The sequence below is a fragment of the Myripristis murdjan genome, chromosome 15 (genome assembly GCF_902150065.1).
Source record: "Myripristis murdjan chromosome 15, fMyrMur1.1, whole genome shotgun sequence".
Lineage (NCBI taxonomy): Eukaryota > Metazoa > Chordata > Actinopteri > Holocentriformes > Holocentridae > Myripristis > Myripristis murdjan.
The window spans coordinates 5,412,447-5,434,106 of NC_043994.1; the positions used below are offsets into that span (position 1 = coordinate 5,412,447).

Consider the following 21,660-nt stretch of genomic DNA (forward strand, 5'->3'; position numbering starts at 1 on the left):
CCTACCTTCTTCCATTGCTTGGGAGAAGTCCACACTAGTTAGGCGGTTCTCGATGTGCGGTTCCAGGACCCCGAAGTCCTTGAATTGGTACTTTGACTCTGCTGTGATTTCATACACTAGAAATAATCAGTTAATAATTACAGGGAGTCTGTACTAACTACAGTAATCATAGGTTTCAGCATCAATATAATTATCTCACCGTGGACAGTTGTATAAATAAATACTAAGTCACTAGCAATTATATATAGGGGTTCCATTGCAATAGTCAGTAAAGATTTCCTAATTGTTAAGTTAAGCTAGACTTCTTTATGGGAGTCTGGATGTAGTCATCTTTCTGTGTGTCTGCCTATTTGTTGTCAGTTTATCTGTCTGTCCAGCAGCGTAGATATTCACTTGCCTGTTTTAAAGGGCAGCCTGGACAGAATATGTTGCTTCTCTTCTCCAGATTGCTGCTCTGTCTACTCCAATCCATCCTCTTCCTTTAACTATTCCAGTCCTTGTTATCATCCGCACCTCTATGCCCTGTGGAAGTGACAGTAAAATGGAACTTCAGCTTGCAGATCACATTGGCTGAGAGTACTGAATGTTTATAACATTAACTAGTGAACTCAATGCTTCGCAAACTGTGTCGAAGTTGCATCGAAATTTCAGTTACTGTGACACATGCGACCCATCTGTCTGACTTCCCACGCACCTGCCTATCTTCCTTCACGTCGATTCGCCAGTCTGCCTGCTCCTCTGTCTACACACTCATCTGTCTGTCCATCTGTGTTATCTGTATGCGCCAAGCCCACTGTGCCAGATGAGGGTCTGACACTGAGTGTATTTCGCTGCTGGAGCAGCCATTCCTGCGCTCCGGGAACAGCAGTTATCTGGCTGATGAAACAGAGGGATTGCTAGCAGCAATCCTAAGCAGTGGTGAAGGGCTCTTCGGTCAGAAGGAAGTGGGGATAATTTTGTCATTATCAGCAGTGAGATGACAAAGACTTGGAAAGCCATTGCGCGTACATTGCTGCGCCTCAGTGTTGCATTTATGTGAGCATTTGGATCCAAAGTTTAGAGAAAAACCCTCCAGCAGCCGTAAGCCAAACTCAAAGCCAACCTCAGTCATCTTTTTTTTTTTTTTTCTGCAAACTTCCAGGTTGGAAGTAAACAGCACTTTTTATGTTTGTTTATGACACACAATGCTGTCATCATGTGTGCACGAGTTGATTTTTTTTTCACAGAAAAAAGAAGACGAGCATTCAATATCACACCCACCCCACCGCCACACACACAAAACATCACACCCAACCATGCAGGTCCAACAATTTTAGTGAGCACAAAACACAGAGACACTCAGACACAACTGCACACACACACAAACACATGCATGTACCACACACAATGTGCTTATAATGAGCTGTGGTGGTGTATCGGTGTGTGTGTGTGTGCCGTTGGAATGATTTTGATAGCATGTCAACTAGAAGTTAATGAGTGTTCTTGTGTGCTAAGCCCCTTTCTCTGTGGTGTGTGTGTTTGCATGACACTGATTGCATGTGTGTATCTGAGTGTGGAAGTATCGGATATGACTGTGTGCGCAATTTCATGGTTTTGTTTGTGTGTGTTTGGATGTGTGTGTGTGTGTGTGTGTGTGCGCACGCATGTTTGTAAGGCAACAAGGCAGAAAAGGCTGTAATGACAAACTCTGGAAACACGTATGCCAGAAAACTCACTGCCCTTTCCTCATTGATCTCCCTCTGTCTCTCGCTTTCTCTCACACTCATTCACAGACACACATGTACACACACACACACACACACACAGTAATAACCAATAACCAATGACTCAGAACCCCTTTGCTTCCAACCAATAACAGCTCGGCAACACGTACAACAATGCATTTACCTTGCACACTGAGGCTTGAAAGAAAGAAATCAAAGAGCAGAGAAAAGAAAAGAAGCGGAAGGTGTATTGGCTGAATGACAGGGAAGAAAGCTCCTCAGCTCCCCAGGAGATATTCCTTTTTAGGAGCCGGAGGAAAACAGCTTGAGACCTGTGTGCCTTCCACCTTCCCTTTTGTCAATGTTCACAAATCTAGTTTGGCTCCTGTGTGGATTGCTCATACAACGTTGAGGAAAAGTGCTTTTGACCGTAAGCTTCAAACTAAATTAGGGAGGGGAGGGGGTCAGCTTGCTTTTTTTTTTTTTTTTTTTTTTTTTTTTTTGGTTTCTGAGTGTGTAGTTTTCTTTCTTCTTTATTCTCCCTGTCCTCATGTTTATTTTTCTGGTGCATTGTCCTTGTGTGATGTGAATGTGTTTGTACGGTGGCAAAGAGGCCTTCTCTCTCCCTCAAGGGTCCTGGTAGGACATAAAATTGCCTGTTTTTTAACTCACCACATTGGACCAAAGGGAGTGGGAGGCTGCGGTGATCAGGGTCCACTGCAAGCCGACCAACCCACCCTACCAAAATTAAAAAAACACACACACACATACACAGAAATACACACTGAAAAAGACAATACATGGAGCAACGGATGCACACATACACACTGGCACATAACTGGTAAATCCATACTTGAGAGTGTGACGATCACACAAATACACACACATACACACTCACACACACAGTATCAGGCCCTAGGGCTACGTCCTCCTGTCCTCATGAATACCGTTGACTCCAAAGCAAGCAGCAAAGTGCCCTAGACAAATATGGAAATCTAACACATGCTAATGTGACTTTTTAGAAGCAGGCAGTCAACAGACCAGGTATCAGGCAAGTTCGTAAAGGAATGGAAATAAGGCGCGAGGATATTGTTATGCACAGCCTAGGGGTTTTCGGTTGAGGCGAGTGCGTTATGCTGAAAGGTTTTCGGAGATTTAACCATTTCCTCTGCGGGGACAAGGTAATCACACCGACCAGCTGCAGAGCACCGGAGCGCAAAAACACGTTTTCGTGCGTTAAAGCAAATTCATTGGCGAGCGCAGCGGCCTGAGAACGACGTGACCTTTTGTTCGTTTAGATAGACGGTGATCTTAGCCGATACGCACTTTTTAAACTCCTCCAACAAAAGGAGCCTGACTATCCTGAGATAACTTATCAAAATGGATTCCCTTTTGTGTGCAAACTCGGAATAAATTTGGTTGCCAGATTTTTCATAAATCCTGAACAGCATTAGGGCCATTAAACTTCCCTCAGTAGAAAGGCTGGAACACACTTACTGTGTTTTTTTTCCACTAGTTTATGAGAAACACAGAAATCCTTTTGGCCAAAGCACAACAGTTGAGATGCGATATGTTTGAAAGCAATGAAATATGGATCCACTTCAGGATCTCTGGTCATGGGAACAAATGCTGTGTGTGAGCCTATGTCCAAAGTGCTCTGAAGACTGGTGGAACTCGTTCAGTGGAGACTAACGGGTGGACTGGAAACGTCGCATGATCCAGGCTTTAAATCTCGATTTGGATCATTGCTTCCACCTCCAGTTCACGATTCCCCACTACCATCTCCGTGATAAGGAAGGCCCACCAGAGCTTTCTTCAGCAGTCATGCTTGGCTGAATCAAAGGCTCCAGGCAAGGGAATGGACTTTTTGCCTTCGTGTCGCGTTTCGCCACCCGCAGCCACAGGTGGACCGCAAAAGGAGCCCCTCTCCTTCAGTTTTTCACCTACGACCCGTTTCATTTCAGATGTTGTAGCATTTAAAAAGCGCCAGCACATCAAACACGGTAGTGATAAGCATTAGATCAGCTTTCCCAAACCTATCCAATTTATCTACAGCAGGATTTGTGATAAAATCATCTGGCTCAAAATCCATATTGGCACCGTACAAAGGGGGAAAAAAAAAAAACAACTTGCCAGAGATGATGCCGGAAATACAGAAAGACAGGTCACCCTATGTAGTACACCCACTCAGTGAGACAGCAAAAGGAAAAATGGAATCCAGTCTTGAGGAGGCCTTTCCATAACATAAAATGTGTGGCACTCCTCTCCCTGCACCCATGAATGTTGAGCATTAGCAGGATGGTCATCTAATATAGCTGAGTGGTAGTAAAGGCCTCAGGCTGGGCAGTTGGCAAAACTCTGCTAAAAAAAAAATAGACAGGAACAAGAGACAAAAATAAGACATCCAAACCACTATAATTTCTCAACTTGCAACGTCCAAAATTTCCAAATGCTCACAGGTTCAGAGCAGCAAACTTTAAGCTGCAAGAATCCAAACCGCAGAGGGTTGATTTAAGCAAGGGCCATATGGACCAGGCATTGGCAACCTCTTTGATACAAAGTGCCAGTTTGAACATTTCTTGTTAATTAGTTACATTTACAAGTTTAATTATGACACTGCATGAAAAACAAAATTTCCAACAGAGTTTGAGGGTTCACCAATAAAGACTGGCGGTGGTGCGCTAAGAGGATCTAAGGATCTAAAAGACTCAAAACAGACTTTGAGGGTGTTGGCTTGCATTCCTGGACGTGGTAAATTTGCCAGATTATGCTTGTTGTCTGATTATGTATTATGTCTTAAAATGGTGTTTAATACTCGAACAACGTTTTTGGAACATAAAATACACAAGACACCGCACTCCTCTGTCCACAAGGGCTGGAATGTTCAAAGCTTTACTTATGCTTTCTTAACTAGCAGGGCTGCCATCATCTCCTCTTGCACACTTTTTGTTAGTGTGCCACTGGCTAAGCTGACCCCTGATTTAGACTCAGCTGACTCACTGCTGAACTATCTCACTGATAACTTATGCACTTTATTTCATATATTGTGAGTTTAATGTAAACGGTCCTTATTTTGTGATTTTGTGGTTATTTCAGCTTTAATTCATATGATAAAAGGCACCTGACAACAGTGTTGCCAACACTAGGAATACACAGGTCTGCAGGCTGGTGCTGCTGAGTGAGGAAGGAGAGAGAGAGCCCAGCTGACAGCTGACAGTTGGCCTTAAATCCTTAGGAGCTGTCACACCAGGCCGATCAGCAACCATAGCACACCTGAGCAATCACACACACACACACACGAGCCAACCACAGCGCACCACCTGCAGCTCATCAGCCACCTCCATACTCTGACAGAAACAAGAAAGAACACCACAACACAGAGCATGCCAACACAGTGTTCCAAATACGACCTGTAGTCATAACAATGTCGGATTTGATGAGGTCAAAATGTTTTGGAAATGTTTTTGGCAAAAATTGAAAATAAACCTTTGTGATTATGTAGAATTAGAATTAAGTGGTATGTAAAGATTTATATATGCCTACCCAATTAGTGTTGTTTATACAGCAATTGTTATGTAATTTAATTGCTTCTGGCATAGAAAGCCAGTTCTAAATGAATTTGCTGGGTTTGGAGATGGAGGTGTTATTAATGCAGCGGCAGATGGAGCCGTACTCTCAGATTCAGAATGAACCGTGTTTTAAATTTGAAAATGTCCCAGCATTGTGATCCACGGCGCTCCAGGTACCTTCAGGGTGTTGGCCTTGATGGGCTATAAAAGTTAATTACCTTGCTTGTCTGTTTTGCTATCTGCGACATGAAAACATTTAAAACTTTTAATATGTCTCAAGCTTGACAGATGACACCGAACACAGATGGGACCTCATCATCAGACTCACAAAACGATGAAAGTTGCTTTTGCTCATCATGTCGCTGAGACTCAACGAGCATACCTGTTATTTTCCTAGTGCTGGGGACATCTGGCACCAGGCTTGAAATTCTCACCCAGTTCTTCTGTTTGGTTTCTCATTTGGTCCTATCACCAGCCGTTATGCAGAGGCCTGCAAATCCACCATGATTTATGAACACCATTCCATGGGAGCTTTTTTTCTTTTTCAGTTTAGCACCAAAGCAAAGGTGTAATAACAGAATACAGTTTCTCACTCTGTGCATTATCATGCCTGCAACATCCGGTACACCTATTTTTGGTCTGAATTCATGATACTGTATACCGAAGCCATTTATTATTCTGTCACACCTTCAGCCTATGCAGGCACATATACACACCTATACACACACACACACACACACACACACATGCCCACACACCCTCCCTGAAGAAGCCTCAAGTTGCATTCATTCCCAGTGTAACTTGTCAGTCCCATTGCACATTCAGAGTTTCAGTGTCCAAGCTATTTAATGTGAAGCACCCAGCTAATTTTCTTATCTGAAGCCACAAGATGCTGTGCTTACATGCAAAGTTCCACACTCTTAATTATACGCTTAATTCACTGAATACATCTTCCTTTTCCAGTGTTCAAACGCTGATTGCTAGACCTGCAGGTTACCAGATTAACTCATCATGTGCTTGCAATCAACACAGGTGGTAATCAATCAAATCATTTCCAGAACATAACTTGAGACACCCCATGCATACTTAGTTTGGACAGGAGTTTCTCTTTAAATACAGAAAAGTTACATTTCAACGCTGTATCAAATGCTTAGCAACTATTGCATACCAATTCAAGTTTGGAATATTAAAACTTAGTTTTAAAAACTGACCAATTGTAAACTATGTGAGATTTACTGCTGTAGTATACTGTATGTCAGTTCATTATTCCACTACTAATATCTAATGCAATACACAGGAATGAAAAACAAAGTGATGCAATAACATACTACTTGCTCGGGGCCATTTAGCTTGGAGCAGTGCTCACTGCTCTGCTCCCAGAACAGCCTCATGAATTACTCTGACCCTTCATTTGCACCTGATTTACACGCAAACACTGTGTGTGTCTGTGTGTGTGTGTGTGTGTGTGTGTGTGTGTGTGTGTGCGCGCGTGTGTGTGGTTAAGTGTGACATAGCCGGTAAACTGAACATGAAATCAGAGTCTCTGCGTGGCGGTGCCTCTGTGCTCAGCCTTGATCTTGTTCGCTTCACACTGTAAATATCAAAGGCTCTAAAAGTTTAAAAGGCTCTGAGGGTAGAGTCTCCAAAGTTATTATAGTTGTACGATTCACATTAAACTGGAGTTCTATTTCATCTTCAGATTTTATTCTTTTGTCAGTTAAGTGGTGACTTTTCATAAATATGCAGTCTCACTTTCATGATTATTTACAGTTGAATGCATGTTTGAGTATTTCAGCTCTCATGCCTGTGGAAAGTACAGAAAGTGTACCTGCTGTTAGTCCATGTTGACAGAGTATCAGTGTAGATATATACTATGTTGTAGTACAGACTGTTGATCTGAGCTGCAGTTCTCAAAAAGCAACAAGTTTTCGTGTAGATGCACAGCATGCCTTGTGGCCCCCCGAATTATGATTGTTATTCTTACTCTTATTGTAATTATCATCATTAGCATTTTTACATACAATTAAATCAACAGACTTGTGTCACTTTTACTGTTTATATTAACTCTTTGAAACCAGCAGACTGTGGGTGGGCACCTTCTGGACAAATTCATTTCATTTTTTTTAATTTATTTAATTATTTTTTCATACTGTATATTTCTCGTAAGATTTTTTTGTTTGTTTGCAGTTGTTGTTGTTTGCTACTTTTCCTTTTTTTTTTTTTTTTTTTTAAATTGGGTTATCTTTTCCAAAATTTCTGTCAATTTGTGGATAATTTTCTGGTACTGTTATCTGACTTTCTACTGCTTTCTTGCTCATTTTAGGTTATTTATTTTTTTCTTGCTAATATTCCAGTCACCCCTTTTCCTCATAATTTCTGGTGAATTTGCTGCAGTTTCAAAGGGTTAAATGCTTGTGAAAGGCATCTACCAAAAAAAGATGAGGCGGGACAGCCGACTCGTGACAAAGGGTGAACTAGTGTAATAACTGCATGAACTCTAACAGTTTGTAGGTGGAATAAAGTGCGGGGGACAGAGGGGACAGGCTGCAGAAGTGAGTGTCCCCCCATTTTGCCCCTGGTGACATGTAATTATAGTTGCACATTACTGTGTAACAGACTCTGAGGGAAACGCGTCTCTAGATTACAGGGGAGGCTGGTCCAGCAAGAGGAGACCAGTCAGGATGGTTTTACGTCTTCAAACCCCATGCCTGTTAAAAGCTCTGGTGTCTCTGTGTGCGCTGGAGAAATGTTTTACTTCAGTTATCAGTGACCCACTTTTTCCTCGCTCTGCTCACAGCCACCTATATTTCAATTTAGTGTATATATTATTAGGTGCGCACTCAGGATGGAGCGCTCAGTAAGAGTTGGGCTCCGTGTTTGTCAGTGCCAGGGGAGTCAGTATACACATCTGTATGTATGTGAGGATACGTACACGTGATTAGCATATATGAGGGATTAGATAGTGCTGAAAGTGTATGTTTGAGCATGTGTATATTTACTGTCACTCCACGGCTGTAATGCATATCAGAACACCTAAAAAATACAAGCACACTTGCCATCAGAGGGCGACCGATAGTGGAATTTTAAAGGCCGATATAATAACTAACGTTTGGGGCAGGAAAAAGCTGATAGCCCATTAATCAGCTGATAATGCCCCCACCCCACCACACCCAACAAAAAACTGTTGGAAATGAACTCTGTTTGACCTCATTAGAAACCGGATACTGATCATTGATAGTTTGTAAGATGTCCTGTCGACACTGATATTTACTAAAATGTTTGTTCATGACTTGTCTACGTTTTAAGATCACCCAAAGATATCTTATACCTTAACCTTTAAGCCAAGGGGGGAGGGCCTTGTATTTTGCTCTCTGATTGTGATGCTCATGTGTTTATGTTGCTATACTTTACATTTCTGGTACAGCTAAAAACTGAATCCAAACAGGATTTGCTCATGTTATCGCTGCAGGATCAAAGAAGTCAACCGTTAGAGTGATGCAAGTTGCATTGGATGTTGTTTGTATGTGTGTGTGTGTGTGTGTGTGTGTGTGTGTGTGATATGTGGTGTCTGAGACATTGCTGCTTGAAGTTTGGGAACTTTTTGGCCTGTTGGTGGCGCTGCAGTGGGCCCGTCAGTTCCAGTTTGTGGATACTGGATGTCAGTGTAAAAATGTATCATTCCCCAAAGGTTCATCACATTTGCTCGGACATCGCGTGGGATGGAAGGACGGACCGTCAAACAGATAGAGTCCCTTCCCTCATGTTCAGTCATGGGGAAAACAAGTTTCTCCCAAAGACAGAAAATCTAGCAAACACACTGAACTATGACTTTAGTCTGTGGTGTCATCTGGAGCTTTTTTCATAATAAACTCTGTGAAGCCTAGTCCAGGCTGACACCTCGAGTAGTGATGTGCTCCAGGTCAGCTGATGTGTCAGCTGATCATGTGTCCTGCCGTCACCACCTGGGTGCTCGATTTCAGCTGTCAGCCTGACGTCCTTACTGCGTGGCTCCCCGACATGCTGCCTCTCAATCTGACACACACCACCACCACCACACAAGCATCCACCTGCAGGCTCTGCTCCTTCATGAGTCCCCATGGGGGTTTGCATTGATCTCTCCCTGCTCTCACTTTTGCCGGCTTTAAATTACACTTTGCAGGAAGTGATATGAATCACAGCCCTTATGCCCAAAAAAAACAGTACTTACATTTAATGTGATTATTGTTCCCATTCAGTGCGTGACTTAACAGACTGAAACAGAGCTACTGACAGTATCCATGTGATTTAATGCCATTTACATCAGCATGTACAATGGGAATGTGTTTTAGGGGTGTCTAATCCAGAACTTTAGGTAAACCTATGAAATCTTCATAAAGCCTCCTTAGTCTGCTGTTCACTGGCATAATTTTTGATGCTTTTCTTGTTTCTAGCTGCAGGAGAGCGGTCAAACATTGAGTCAAACTGCACAGCAACAAAATGTAAACTGATTTTAGTTTGGCTTTACCTCTGCTCAGGCTCTAATTGTGATCTTGGTTCTCCATGTCTTGCTTTTTCAGGCCCAGAAATTGAAGTCAAACTCCACTGTTGACGGCGTCTTCTGTGTGGTAAGAACACACCGATTTGTACTACTCCAATCTGTATGCTGGTGGATTTTATGATTAATTAGTAAAACAAGGTGCACAATCTGTTATTTGGCAAATCTAGTAATTGACAAAGGACTTGCATGTTAAGTTTGGAGAGCAGCAACACAGACAGCAAGAACTCAGGTAAACAAGACAGCACAATGAAAACTGACTAATGACAGAACAAGAGACACCTGGAGGAGGGGCGGGAACACACACCTGGAGGACACAGACGATTGGCTGGGAGAAACTCTGGGGAAGCAACACAATAGGCAGGGCTGAGGAGGGAAAACTCAGGGCAGGTGTGGAGGAAAACAAGCTGGTCAGGGCTAATGAGACGGACACAGAGAGGGCCCAAGAAACCAAAATACTTGAAAGACAAGGGAAACAAACCAAAAAAAAAGTCCAACACAAAGTTCAAAACATAACTATGACACTGCAATTACTTTCAATTTTGCTGGCTTAGTTGCCAACAATAATTCTAGTAAAGCAGAGAGCAAGACTTAGAGCAAGGCAAGGAAAAAATGCTTTTAGAGGAATGCAATAACAACCACTCGCTGGAGGTTAGGCAAAGGAAAAAAATACAAGCTAAGTTTAAAGGGAAGGATGTCGGGCCATGACTTTACATTTAGTTGTTTGCAGGCAGTTTTCTTGTTGGTATGAACTCAACTGTTGAAAAGTATAAGGAGGGAAAAACAACCTTTTAGGAGTGAGGTGAGAACAGCCGCTAATGTAGACTCATGAGAGAAAACGAGAAAAGAAAATATGGCTTAGAGTGAGGCAAGGAAAAATACTCTCTGGCTGAAGGTTAGTTAGGAAAAAAAGCTTTTAGGTCAGCGTTTAAGGGAAAGATATGATCTGGTGTTATGGTTATATGTTTCGGTGTTATGAAAGTATTTCTTATTTGTACAGGCTTAGTTTAACTATTTTGGGTTTAACAAGAAAAAAAGCAACGTTTGCCCATGACTTGGGGAGAGATTTATGTTGTGGTTATGTATTCGGTGCCAAGTAAAGTCATCGGTCACACTTCCAGGGGCGCCGCCAGGGATTTTGGGCCCCACCACCCGGGGCCATGCCTGCCCAATTGCCGTAACCACACGTCAAGACGCCAGTCGACCCATTCAAAGCTTTAAATAACTCTACCTTTGCAGGTTCCAATCCTTACTGTACTACACAGTGGAGTTCACTCTTTGATGCAAGACTCATATCCTCTACAAGAAACGTGCTAAAGGCCATCTTTTACAGTCTAAATATAATTTTAATGGTAAAATTCTTGAAAGGAAATTCTCTTCACATTAACAAATTACTTAACTAAATGTAACTTAAGCATATCAATACATACCAACTAGAAAATTAGCAGCTGTTAAAAAGTGGAAATAGTGGAAAAAACAAAATTGAACCTAATGCCTAAACAATGATATTTTTTAGGGCCCCTGTCGGTCACAGGCCCTTAAAATCATCCTAACTTTCCCTGCTCCATGCAGCACCCCTGCACGCTTTATTTGAACTGTAAACATTCAACTCAATATCACTTGATAGCAGCTAGTTTTAAAGCTGAGTCAGTGGTGATACTTAAATTCATATTAGTCTGTCCTGTTTAACTTAGTATCAATAGATGCCGTTATCACTTAGGGTTAAGGCTAAATTGATTCTAAGTTAATACAAAGCTGATAATAAGTTGGATTAAATTATTGTATAATCCAAATAAAATTGTGTCCATCAATCCTCAAAACTTGAATTCAGTTTCTTGTGGTGTTTGTAAAACTACTGCTTGTCATACAGTTTCTTAAAAGTTAACATGAGATCCAGGTTGACATACCGTATCCTGCTGTGCTTAAAAATGCTGTCAGTGTGATGACAGGTTTAATTTAGGAAACGCAACTTAGCCTTGGAAAAGCTGTTCACAGCCATTGTGTTAGGACAAGAAATCTGAAACCATTTTACCTCTGTATCTTCCAGAGACAACAAGGCAGTTATTCCAATTATCAAATCACCACAAACTTTACCCCGACCCCGGTGTTAAAAGCCTCTGACCCCTTTCAGACAGTGATCACCATAGCAATCTTTTTTTGTCTCTTTTGTAAACTCCTGGTCTTTGTAGTCCCTTTGAGGCTGAAATGGGATCGTTGCTTATCTGGTGGCTTTTAAAGTTCACTGTAAATGTCATTGTACAATAATAAGGCACTGTTATGCACTGGAGTGACATTTAATAGAGGCAGGGACAGGTCTAGGGGAGATGACCCAGCCGCTAGCTTGCAGCTTTATTAGCGAGCCAAAGACCAGTGCTTTCTTTGAAGCTGTAAACGCACCTACTTACGCACGCTTCCATGCACATACGTCTTCGCACACACACACACACACGTGTGTTCACACTCATATACAAACGCACTACGTGGCTTTCCACGTTGGCCTTTGAATTATGAAAACAACCCTTTTTTTTGCGCAAGATTAATTTATTCAGGGTTTTTGTAGGTGATATTATTGAATAAAAGTTTGTAATGTCATGAGAATTATGGCACACAATATATGCATGAGTGAACTACATTTTATGTCCCACAGTGTGTGAGATGCTACTACTGGCAAGGAAATCACTATGGTTGAGGAAAACAAGGCAGCGTCTCCAATGATACAGAATGTGAAACAAATAAACTCGATCTAGATTCTTTGTAATTGAAGCGTTTTTTGTGATAAATGCTTTGCATGAAATGGGTCGCAGCTTTTCAACATAACAATTAAGAGCTCAGTACTTCATCGCACTTGCTCCATTCACAACTTCAGGGACTGAATGAATGTCGGAGGTCGGCCTTCAAGTTATTCAGATGAAGGATTTGAATGGACTTGGTGGCCTTCGGATTTTCCCCAAACTGTAACTAATATTACCGATGCCATTAGCAATTTCTCATTTTACTTGAGCACAAATTTGTTTCCAAACTGCATTTCATGCCTTTTGGACATGACAGCTGTCACAAGTGGACTCATAAAGACAGGAATAGACAGATACTGCCATAATCGGTCTTTACTCCACCATGTTGCTTAACCTCACTCCCAGGCTTTATCCTCTGCACAGAGCAGGAAAACCTGGAGGAAACTCCCTGATTATTGTGGAAAATGGCAGGGAGCTAATAAGACCCATCCACCATGTTGTAACTGAGGCTGGTTTGTAGTGTGAGCAGGAAGGATGGACCAGCATGGAGGCGTTTCGACCGGCCACAAAGTCTCATCAGGTTGATGATATAGGGGCACCTGCAGGCAGTTACACAAGGGACTGACCTGCCTCCATTTCCTCTGATAGAGAACAACAAACCCCGGTTTGCTGTCTTCCAGAGCCTTATATGTCTTGCCACCTGCTGTAAGTGGCCAATCAGGGACGGTCTCTGGAATTAGTGCCTTTGACACACAAGTGGCTTCAATCACCCCATCAGTCACCCCACATCATTTGGAGTAAACATGTACCCTCTGACATGACATTATCAAGTTCAGTTTCTCACAAGCTATAATCAAAACATACATACTGTTACTAGTATCACTCTTTATAAACAGGTAAAATACATATATATATATATTTCTTTGAAATAACATTAACATCACAGTGAAAATTACTCACAAAGACATTTAAAGGGAAGTGCACTCCATCCTTTTAAAGGGGTTCGGTAGGTCGAGGATTTAAAGTACCGCTAGAGAAAACCTGTGTGCACAGACTAAACAAGGGGGAGTCAACTATGAGCCATGGAGAGCTGAGAGGCTGCAGGCTTCCCTTCCAAATAAAAAACTCCACCAGGTGATTTCACTGAACTCACCCTCATGCAGAGAGGAGGAACTGATCAGTGGAATCACCTGGTGGTGTTTTTGGTTGGAAGGAAAGCCTGCAGCCTCTCAGCTCTCCATGGCTCATAGTTGACTCCCCCTGGACTAAATGCAAGTCAATAAACATTTCTCAGACATGGTGATGATGAGCAGATGTGCCAGAGGAATGTGCACCTTCCTCTCAGCATACATGCCAACTGTGACTCAAGGAAGTGCCATACTGGGAGAAGCCGGGCTCTATGACACACTGCCGTCTCATTGGTTTCTCGAATTGCTCATCTGAATTTGAACAGCAAAGCACAACACATTAATTATCCCACAGGCTCTTCACTCACACGAGCGAACGCTGCCTCCAAAAGTTCCAGTTTTCACTGACCGCTTGTTTTTGGCCGCTTATCCTGGGGAAATAAATTCTGATTGAGCCCAAGAAATTTCTCCATCTGGTGAAACTGGAAGCCCAAGGGGATAGGAGAGCTTCCTCGAGGCTCATGTTACTAGTGTATTGTTTTGTTTTGCGCTCTTTTTTTAATCATTCAGTTTGGAAGGAGACACTTCTTCTTTGCTCAGGGGGCAGGGAATGTGAAGCGTTAGAAATACTCTCCCTCATGTCTCACTGTTTCTTAATGTTGGCTGGTTTTTGCGCATGCATCTAACTCTGCCAGGCTATTTTTTTTTCATAAATCTTTCTCTGTCTCTCTCGCTGTCTGGTTTTCTTACTCAGGATCCTCAGATAGATGGTCCAAGCACATCCAACGCCATCCCAAGAAACGCAGCTGTCCCCAGATGGCCTCCAGGCCTGGCGTCTCTGCTGCCCCCGCTGCTCTGGCTGTGGTACTGCAACCTGCCAGTGCTCTCCTCGGCAGCCAATTTGTAGCCTAGCCGCTTCACAGCAACACCAACGGACTGACAAAACATATTTGTATGAAACAAAAAAGCAAAATAAGAAATTATATCCTCTCTTCCCACTAATACCTGTTGTATTTTTATTTCCTTCTCTATTTTATCTCTCCCTTGATTCGTACCTTTTTTTTAAATTAATTTTGGAGATTTTTTTCTTTTTTCTTTTTGCATTACAGCTGTGCGCTAAAGCAGTGATCTACTGTAAGTGTTAACTCAGTTTGGCTCTGTGTTCCCTTTGGGCTTGTTGAAAAAAAAGGGATATAAAGCTTCTGCGTTGCTCACTGGGAAGCAGTGAGAACATACTGTAGGACTACATTCCAATAAACCTTTTCGGGCTTTTTTGGAAGGGGACACACAATGTAAAAAATAACAACAATCGGACAGCCATCGTTCAATTTCCATCCATGTCTGTTTGTGTGTTGAGGCTAGGTGGGATCTTTAGCTTAACAGTCACAGCCAGTTCAGTAACAGCTACATTTGTTCACTTGGGCAGCCTTTTAGGTGTTATTCAGCCTCATCCGTGGTGTGTGCTTGTTTTCATAAATGGTGTGATCTGTTATTCCACAGTTTTTGAATTGAGTAAAGGGTTAACACATTGAGATGATGCTTGGCGGTTTGACAAAAACTGCCACTTAAAGTTCTGGGTATTTAAACCGACTCGATCTTGGCTGACATTGTAACACCGATAACCAATAACTTCTAACAGATGTGCCCAAACTATTCTAGTGTAGCTCAGACTGAAGCGCCCGGCGCCACTGGCAAAAGCACACAGGCAAAGACCCACACCCATATACTGCACAGGTTCACACACTCAGATAAACTCACAAAACACACACCGCTCAACACCCTTTCTATGCCAACGGAGAAATAGATCACAGTGCAGTACATGCTGCAGTGGATCGCTGAATCCACTCAACTCATTAGTGATTGTACATACTTGTAACTGTTAGAAGTCTAAGAAATGTTCAGTGTTTCTCTATGAAAGACGAGTCAGGGTAGGGAGGAGAACAGTGATCGACCCGGCGGTTTCACCTGAATGGCTTTAGGAGCTGATGCACTTGAGCTGAACCGAGCACTGCCCTGCGGTGTGTGATCCAGGCTGACAAGAGCTGAGGATAATGTAGGCTTATTATTGTACTGTATATTCAACTATTTTCCTGTGTTCACGGCGATTCACTCACCGTCGCTCCGCGCTCGAAGCATCCCTCCCATGAGTTCAGTGTGTGTTCAATGACGTGTCGCCTCAATCGTGAAGCTGTCAAAAAGTGTCGGGGCCACCACTTCGAGTTGTTTTGAACCAAGAGTCCTGCAAAACGCGTGACGTGAATTCTGCACTGTATGTAAATTGTTCAAGCATTTTGTATGTCTACTCCAAGGACTGCTGGGAAAAAAAAAAAAAAGAAAAGAAAAGAAAAGAAAAAAATGCAGCATGGTATCACGGTCACGTTCAGTTCTCATGCTTAGACTTGCGTCTGTTCTCAGTCACTTTGAGAAGGAAGAGCATACGGTACGGAAACTTTTTATTTCGATGGACTTCCCAGTCACACATGATCACGACGCGCACATCATCATCATCATCATCATCACGTGGCATGCTCAGCGAATTACTTTAGCCATTTGGACATAAAACAGAGGCATTTATGACATGCTGCTTGGGTTTGTGTAGCTTCTCAAAACATGATTAATGTATAGTAGAACTTAAATGTTATTTACTGAGCATAAACATGGTATATGCACTGTATGTACTTGGCTGAAAGTATAATTGGACAAATAAATGTCTGATGATATTCTATTCCAGAGCATTGTGAGCTATTTTGACATTCAGATACAACATAGAGTACATTGAATAAGCCAGACTATTGTTTTTTATAACAACCTATATGTATATTTCTCCCAGTATGTACATGATTATGGAATACTATTGCATCTGAGAAAGAGGATATCAATGTAACTGTCCTATAGTACTAAAATACTGTATTTCCTAAACATATTGATTTTGTATCATAGCCCCATTTATGACGTTGCTTAAATCTGATTCTTTTCTTGGGTAAGATACCGACTTATTTTTTTATCTTTTAGTATTTTTGCTGATTTGAACTCACTTATCCTGCGCACAGAAAGATAGAGTTTAGATGAGATGATTATTTTTGGTTTGCCACTGAAAAATTATAGTGGAGGTAATAACTAGTGGACGGTCAACAACAAAAAAAAAATGTTATTGCATGGTGGGTGATAAAGAACGCAATAAAACAATGGGGAAAGACACAATTATTGTGTGAATACCATTTAAAGGCTTTTTAATGGTATAACGCATCTGACCACTGGTGTCAGAGGTGGGATTGCTAATATATTCTCTACAGACAGAGAGTGTGGGGATAATAGGTGCTGTTTTAACGGAGGGCTACAGAGAAATGGTATGGGTTGCTGAGCGATAAAAAGTGGGAATGATTAACGGGATCCTTGAATGTTTGGAGGCCCAATAACATTTCTCAGACGTGTCTTATGTATGTTAATTTTATATTTACGATCCAGTGTCATATCTGCCCGTGCCATCAGGGAGCAAAAGATAACTCGTGTAATTTTGTGGAGGCGGTTCAATACCGCACCTCTCCTTAAAAGGAGTTCCTCTGTGCACGGTGGCGGTCGCACAACACATTGGCCTCAGCTGGGGTTCAGTCCCACACGTGTGATGTAGGGATACCACGCTTGGACAAAAAGATAAAGACAATGAGTATTTTTGCCGTCCATCTCCATCCCATTTGTTGTTTACACGAGAAATGGCTTTTTTGGAGATGCAGACTCCCTCAGCTATCCAGTGTCATTAACTTCTTAGCTTGTGAAAATGTAAAATCTATTGTACAAAAGTTATAATTAAAAATTGTTAAATCATCTACATCTTCTTGCCCATGGCGTCTTTTTTTCAGTATGACAAAGATGGAGGCACACACACACACACACACCGACAGGCGGGCAGCCAGACAAATGCTTTGCATGATAGAATGAAGAAAGTTTTAGGTCATCTTCGGTAATCCCAGGTGGGGGATAAGACCTTATGAATTAATGTCGCTCACCTGGGGTTACCCTGTCAATAAGAAGATAAAAAGCAAGGGGACAAGACAAGTTGAAGGAAGAGTCATCTGAGGTGCCTGACGTGTACGACTTAAACTGTGGCCGACCTGCTGAGAAGTCAGCTATGCATGGAGCCAGGCGGGAGAGATGGAGAAAAACACAAGGAAACTAGAAAAAAGCAGGTAAATGAGAATCTGTTCATAACTTTTTGACATATCCTGCTCAAAAACAAACAAACAGACAACAGATGAAATGGGCTGAAAACAAGACCCCTGACATACTCAGAAAATTGTGATGGGCCTATCCACTCCTAAAAATTACATTCTCACACAACTACACCGCATTCTCAATTATGTTTCGAGGATGATGTATTTTGTCACAGATTACATTTGTTTGCAACCTTTTACAAGAACATTTGTAATCACCTAGTCTGTAATGGTGAGTCCAACGCAAAGCGACAATGGCATTTCCTTGTTGAAAACGTTACATAAGTAATGTTACCGTAAACTATATTCTTTTTCCAAGGATGTCAAAGGCATTACCTAATTTACATTCATTCTGTGCAGCCTCTCCCTAATCTTAGCCATAACCTTTACTTAACTTACTTAACTTTAACGCTAACTAGTAAGCCAAAATGACCACTCAAAATGTAAAAAATGACTTTGTCCTCCCATAACCAGGGTGTTTTCATACGTAAACTTAACCTTTAACTAGCCTTAACCAAGTGGTTTTGGTGGCCAAAGGTAACAAAAAGGCCAAAATGCTGCCCAACATGATATACAAAATATGCTGAGTAAAACATATTTGTTATATATCAGAAACAAATGGAATTGAGTTTAGTTGTATGGGAAGGTAATTTTTTAGGAAACAGGGTTGAATCTTGTGGCACCTTGCCAGAGGATTTGGAGACAAAACGAAAATACAGCCCTTTTGGTGTCTGACAGTGTCGGACATAGACCCACATGTGAAAAGGGCATAGCATTTTTTTTTTTTTCCCCTGTTACCACTGTCAATAGAGAGTGACTAACCAGACCGGTACCCTTGATTGTGCAGTTGCAATCAATCAGGTCTGCGATGTGACATGTTAGTGTTAGTGCCACAGCAGGGGAGGAGTAAAAATTTTCGAGGGCAAAGCCTGTGTGAACTAGAACAACAGTTAGATGCATGGCGACTGTAGCTGTGTGATGCCAGGCTGAGCTCTCTAATGAGTCACCCTGCTGCTCCAGTTACTGAGGACTTAGTGGAAACGGAACTAGAGGTGCACTCAGGCTCATTCTGGTGGGCTGGGTATGTGCATGCAAATTTCAGCCTGCTGAGGTAACTAGACGAGAGGTTAAACCATAGAGCCCCCATTAGAGGGCTAGAGGTATTATAAATATCTCATTCACACTGTGGTTGATGGGTAGATTTATTCTGACTGACTGTAGGCAATACAAAAGGCTCCATCTACACTTAGGCAGTGGTCTTGTACAGCTACACTTTTCTTTGGAATTGGATTTTGTGATTTTACTTTGTTTTGATGAGTTAACACAGCCAGCCTGCAAGTGCTAACAAGATCAAATTAAACGAGAATAAACAGAAAAAAGATAATCTCAGGGTTTCTACAGGCATCGTTTTTGATGTTGAAGACAGCTGAGAAGCTTTGGCTGGCTGTAGTCAATCAATGTCCATTCTGCTCTTGCCAAACACAAGAAACTACAGCCGTGGTTACACTCGTCTTTTCAAGGCAACTTTTGTCATCGCATCATGCCAGGACTCATTAAGAGTCTGTACACTCCGAGACTGGATCTTGATTGCATTTGAATCTGATCCACCAGACCGCATGCTGAGGTGGTCGCATTGAGTTCATTGAAGCCTGGACGGCTTGTGGGCACAATCTGAGCAATTTACCAATACATGTAGTGGAGCACAGGAATTTAACTAATCAGGCAGATCACATTGACTGGACATACATCTGCTACACACCTGAGTTCCGATCCAGTGCATCTGATCACAAAAGTCACATTGAGAAGACAAACGTAACCATGGCCAAAGTCATGTTGGTAGAGAAAGAAGGAAGTGTGAGGCAGATGACTGTGGAAAGTTCAGGCATGTAGAAATTTTCAACCCAGTTTCCCTGGGCACTCTGCTCTACTGGAATTGAATGGACTTCTGGTGATTTGTTTGCCAAGACACTTAATGTGAATGCATAGTAACCTTTGTCCTGTTGGAGACAAGCATGGTGAGTTGGACATTAATTGCTAACCCAGTGACAGCAAGCAATTATGCCATTTTTTTGCGCAAAATCAAGCACCCACCAGCAAATTAATCATTACCTTACAGCATATTGGCTAAATTATTGCCACTTCTGAATTGTCAAGCGACTTGACTTCTGGTCATGGTATAAAAATCTTAATTACACCCTGTGCATGCATCTTCTGCTCTTTTGATTTTATATTTTATGAATCAAATGTTTGTTCCTTTTTGTCCCTCTTTAGTTTCACCCTTCTCTTCCTCTTTAATTATTCTATTGATGGAAAGGTGTTGCTGCAAATCTGTCATGCTGTTTTGCATTATCGTAATGTCTGTCATCTCACAAGGAACATTTTATCATCCTGAGAGGACTTACCTCTAAATGATAACTTAGTGGGTGGCTCTCAGTCGCTGAAGGCTGTTAATGCTTGGAGAAAGGATCGCCTGGCCACATGTCTGACCTTTTTCAGCACACCGGAAAGAAAATGACTCATTGTGTATGGATTAGAAATAATTGCTCCTGTCTGGCTTTGGAGTGGTGTGCTACTGGTGTTATTATAGCAGTCTGCTACAGGCTGTTTGCAGAGTTAGTAATTTTAACTGCTTTTTGGAAAGATTTGAATGAGTTGAATGAGAAATCACGGCTAAATAGGTGAGTACCGAGAATTTATTGTTGGCTTTGTGTGATGAAATGGTGTGGGCAGCTTTGGAAATCATTTTCTTGCATTTTTCATAATGAATGTAAGGAAATCAGGAAAATGATGAAAGCTGATGACAACTGGAAGAAAATTGGTATGACATATCAATGTACTTGCCTAAGCAGTATTTACACATCTTTAAGAACAAATATAGGGGACCATGGTGGTTATTTCTGTGTAAAATATGTTTAAAAAGTTAGGAAATGCATTCATTTTGAAAAAATAGCTGTATCTGCAACAAGTACAGTTCTTGCAGTGGCTTTGAATTGAGAGACATCAACTATACATCACAAGGCAGCACTACATGCAGGAGGATGTGAGTAACCGGCCTAAATGCATCTTATACGTGACAGTCATACAAGATCAGAAGGCAGGCATTGTCTTAATATTATCGCGCTGATTAATTGCATTTTTTAATGCTTGCAAGCATCTACGACTAGATCTGCTAAAGTTGCTGATAAAGTATGATTTTTATTAGGTGCTTGGTGAACTGTGCATATCTGAGATGCCTGCTTTAAAAACATTTGGGAAATTTAATGCTGAGCCACAGAACTACTCAAACACACTTTTACAGACCACCAAAGAGCTTTTGTCATGTTGAGGGTCTTATATCATGACAGGTTCCCTTTTTCCAGCGTCAATAAAGAACAGCATTCTGGGGTCCATTTGCCTGTTAGTTTGTCACTGTCTGTATGTGAAATGATTACATTAGAAATATCGCAGGGCTGATTTATTATTATATGAGTTACTGACTTACAGTTTGTCAGTTTTTGCTAACAAACACCAGACTTAAAAATTAAAGAATGTTAAATTCAAAGATCTCCAGCAAAATAGTCTCTGTTGGCATCAGGCAAAGTTAGCAGCACACCAGTCTGACAGGCCTGTGGTGCTGGAATCCCCTCCTTGTCGAAGCATTTATGTCGCACTTCAGTGCTTTATTCCTAATCTTTATTGAGCATATTTACAAGAATAATTTCATTCAGTTGCAGTAAAGTCAATGAGTTTAGCCATACATTTCACTGTTTACCCCCTATTGTGTGAAATATTAAGATGATGGAGAAAA

General features: G+C 41.7%; 1 protein-coding gene and 1 long non-coding RNA gene across 3 annotated transcripts in view; one reads left to right on the top strand and one right to left on the bottom strand.

The window, feature by feature from the left end:
* Nucleotides 1-17,443, top strand: part of gfra1a (gdnf family receptor alpha 1a) — a 106,625-nt gene extending 89,182 nt beyond the window's left edge. Inside the window, exons 10-11 of the mRNA XM_030070976.1 lie at nt 9,829-9,876; nt 14,420-17,443. Of these exons, the coding sequence (XP_029926836.1) occupies nt 9,829-9,876; nt 14,420-14,572 (201 nt within the window). The 3' untranslated portion in view covers nt 14,573-17,443. The remainder of the gene's footprint in view (nt 1-9,828; nt 9,877-14,419) is intronic.
* Nucleotides 398-10,032, bottom strand: LOC115372832 (uncharacterized). 2 transcript variants are annotated; one of them, XR_003929481.1, is made up of 4 exons: nt 9,777-10,032; nt 5,655-5,762; nt 2,376-2,441; nt 404-522 (listed from the first exon to the last, which is right to left on the bottom strand). It is a non-coding gene; the product is annotated as an uncharacterized LOC115372832 (long non-coding RNA). The 2 variants fall into 2 exon arrangements; XR_003929480.1 differs by lacking the exon at nt 2,376-2,441 and having other exon boundaries at nt 398-522.
* Nucleotides 17,444-21,660: the final 4,217 nt, after the last annotated feature.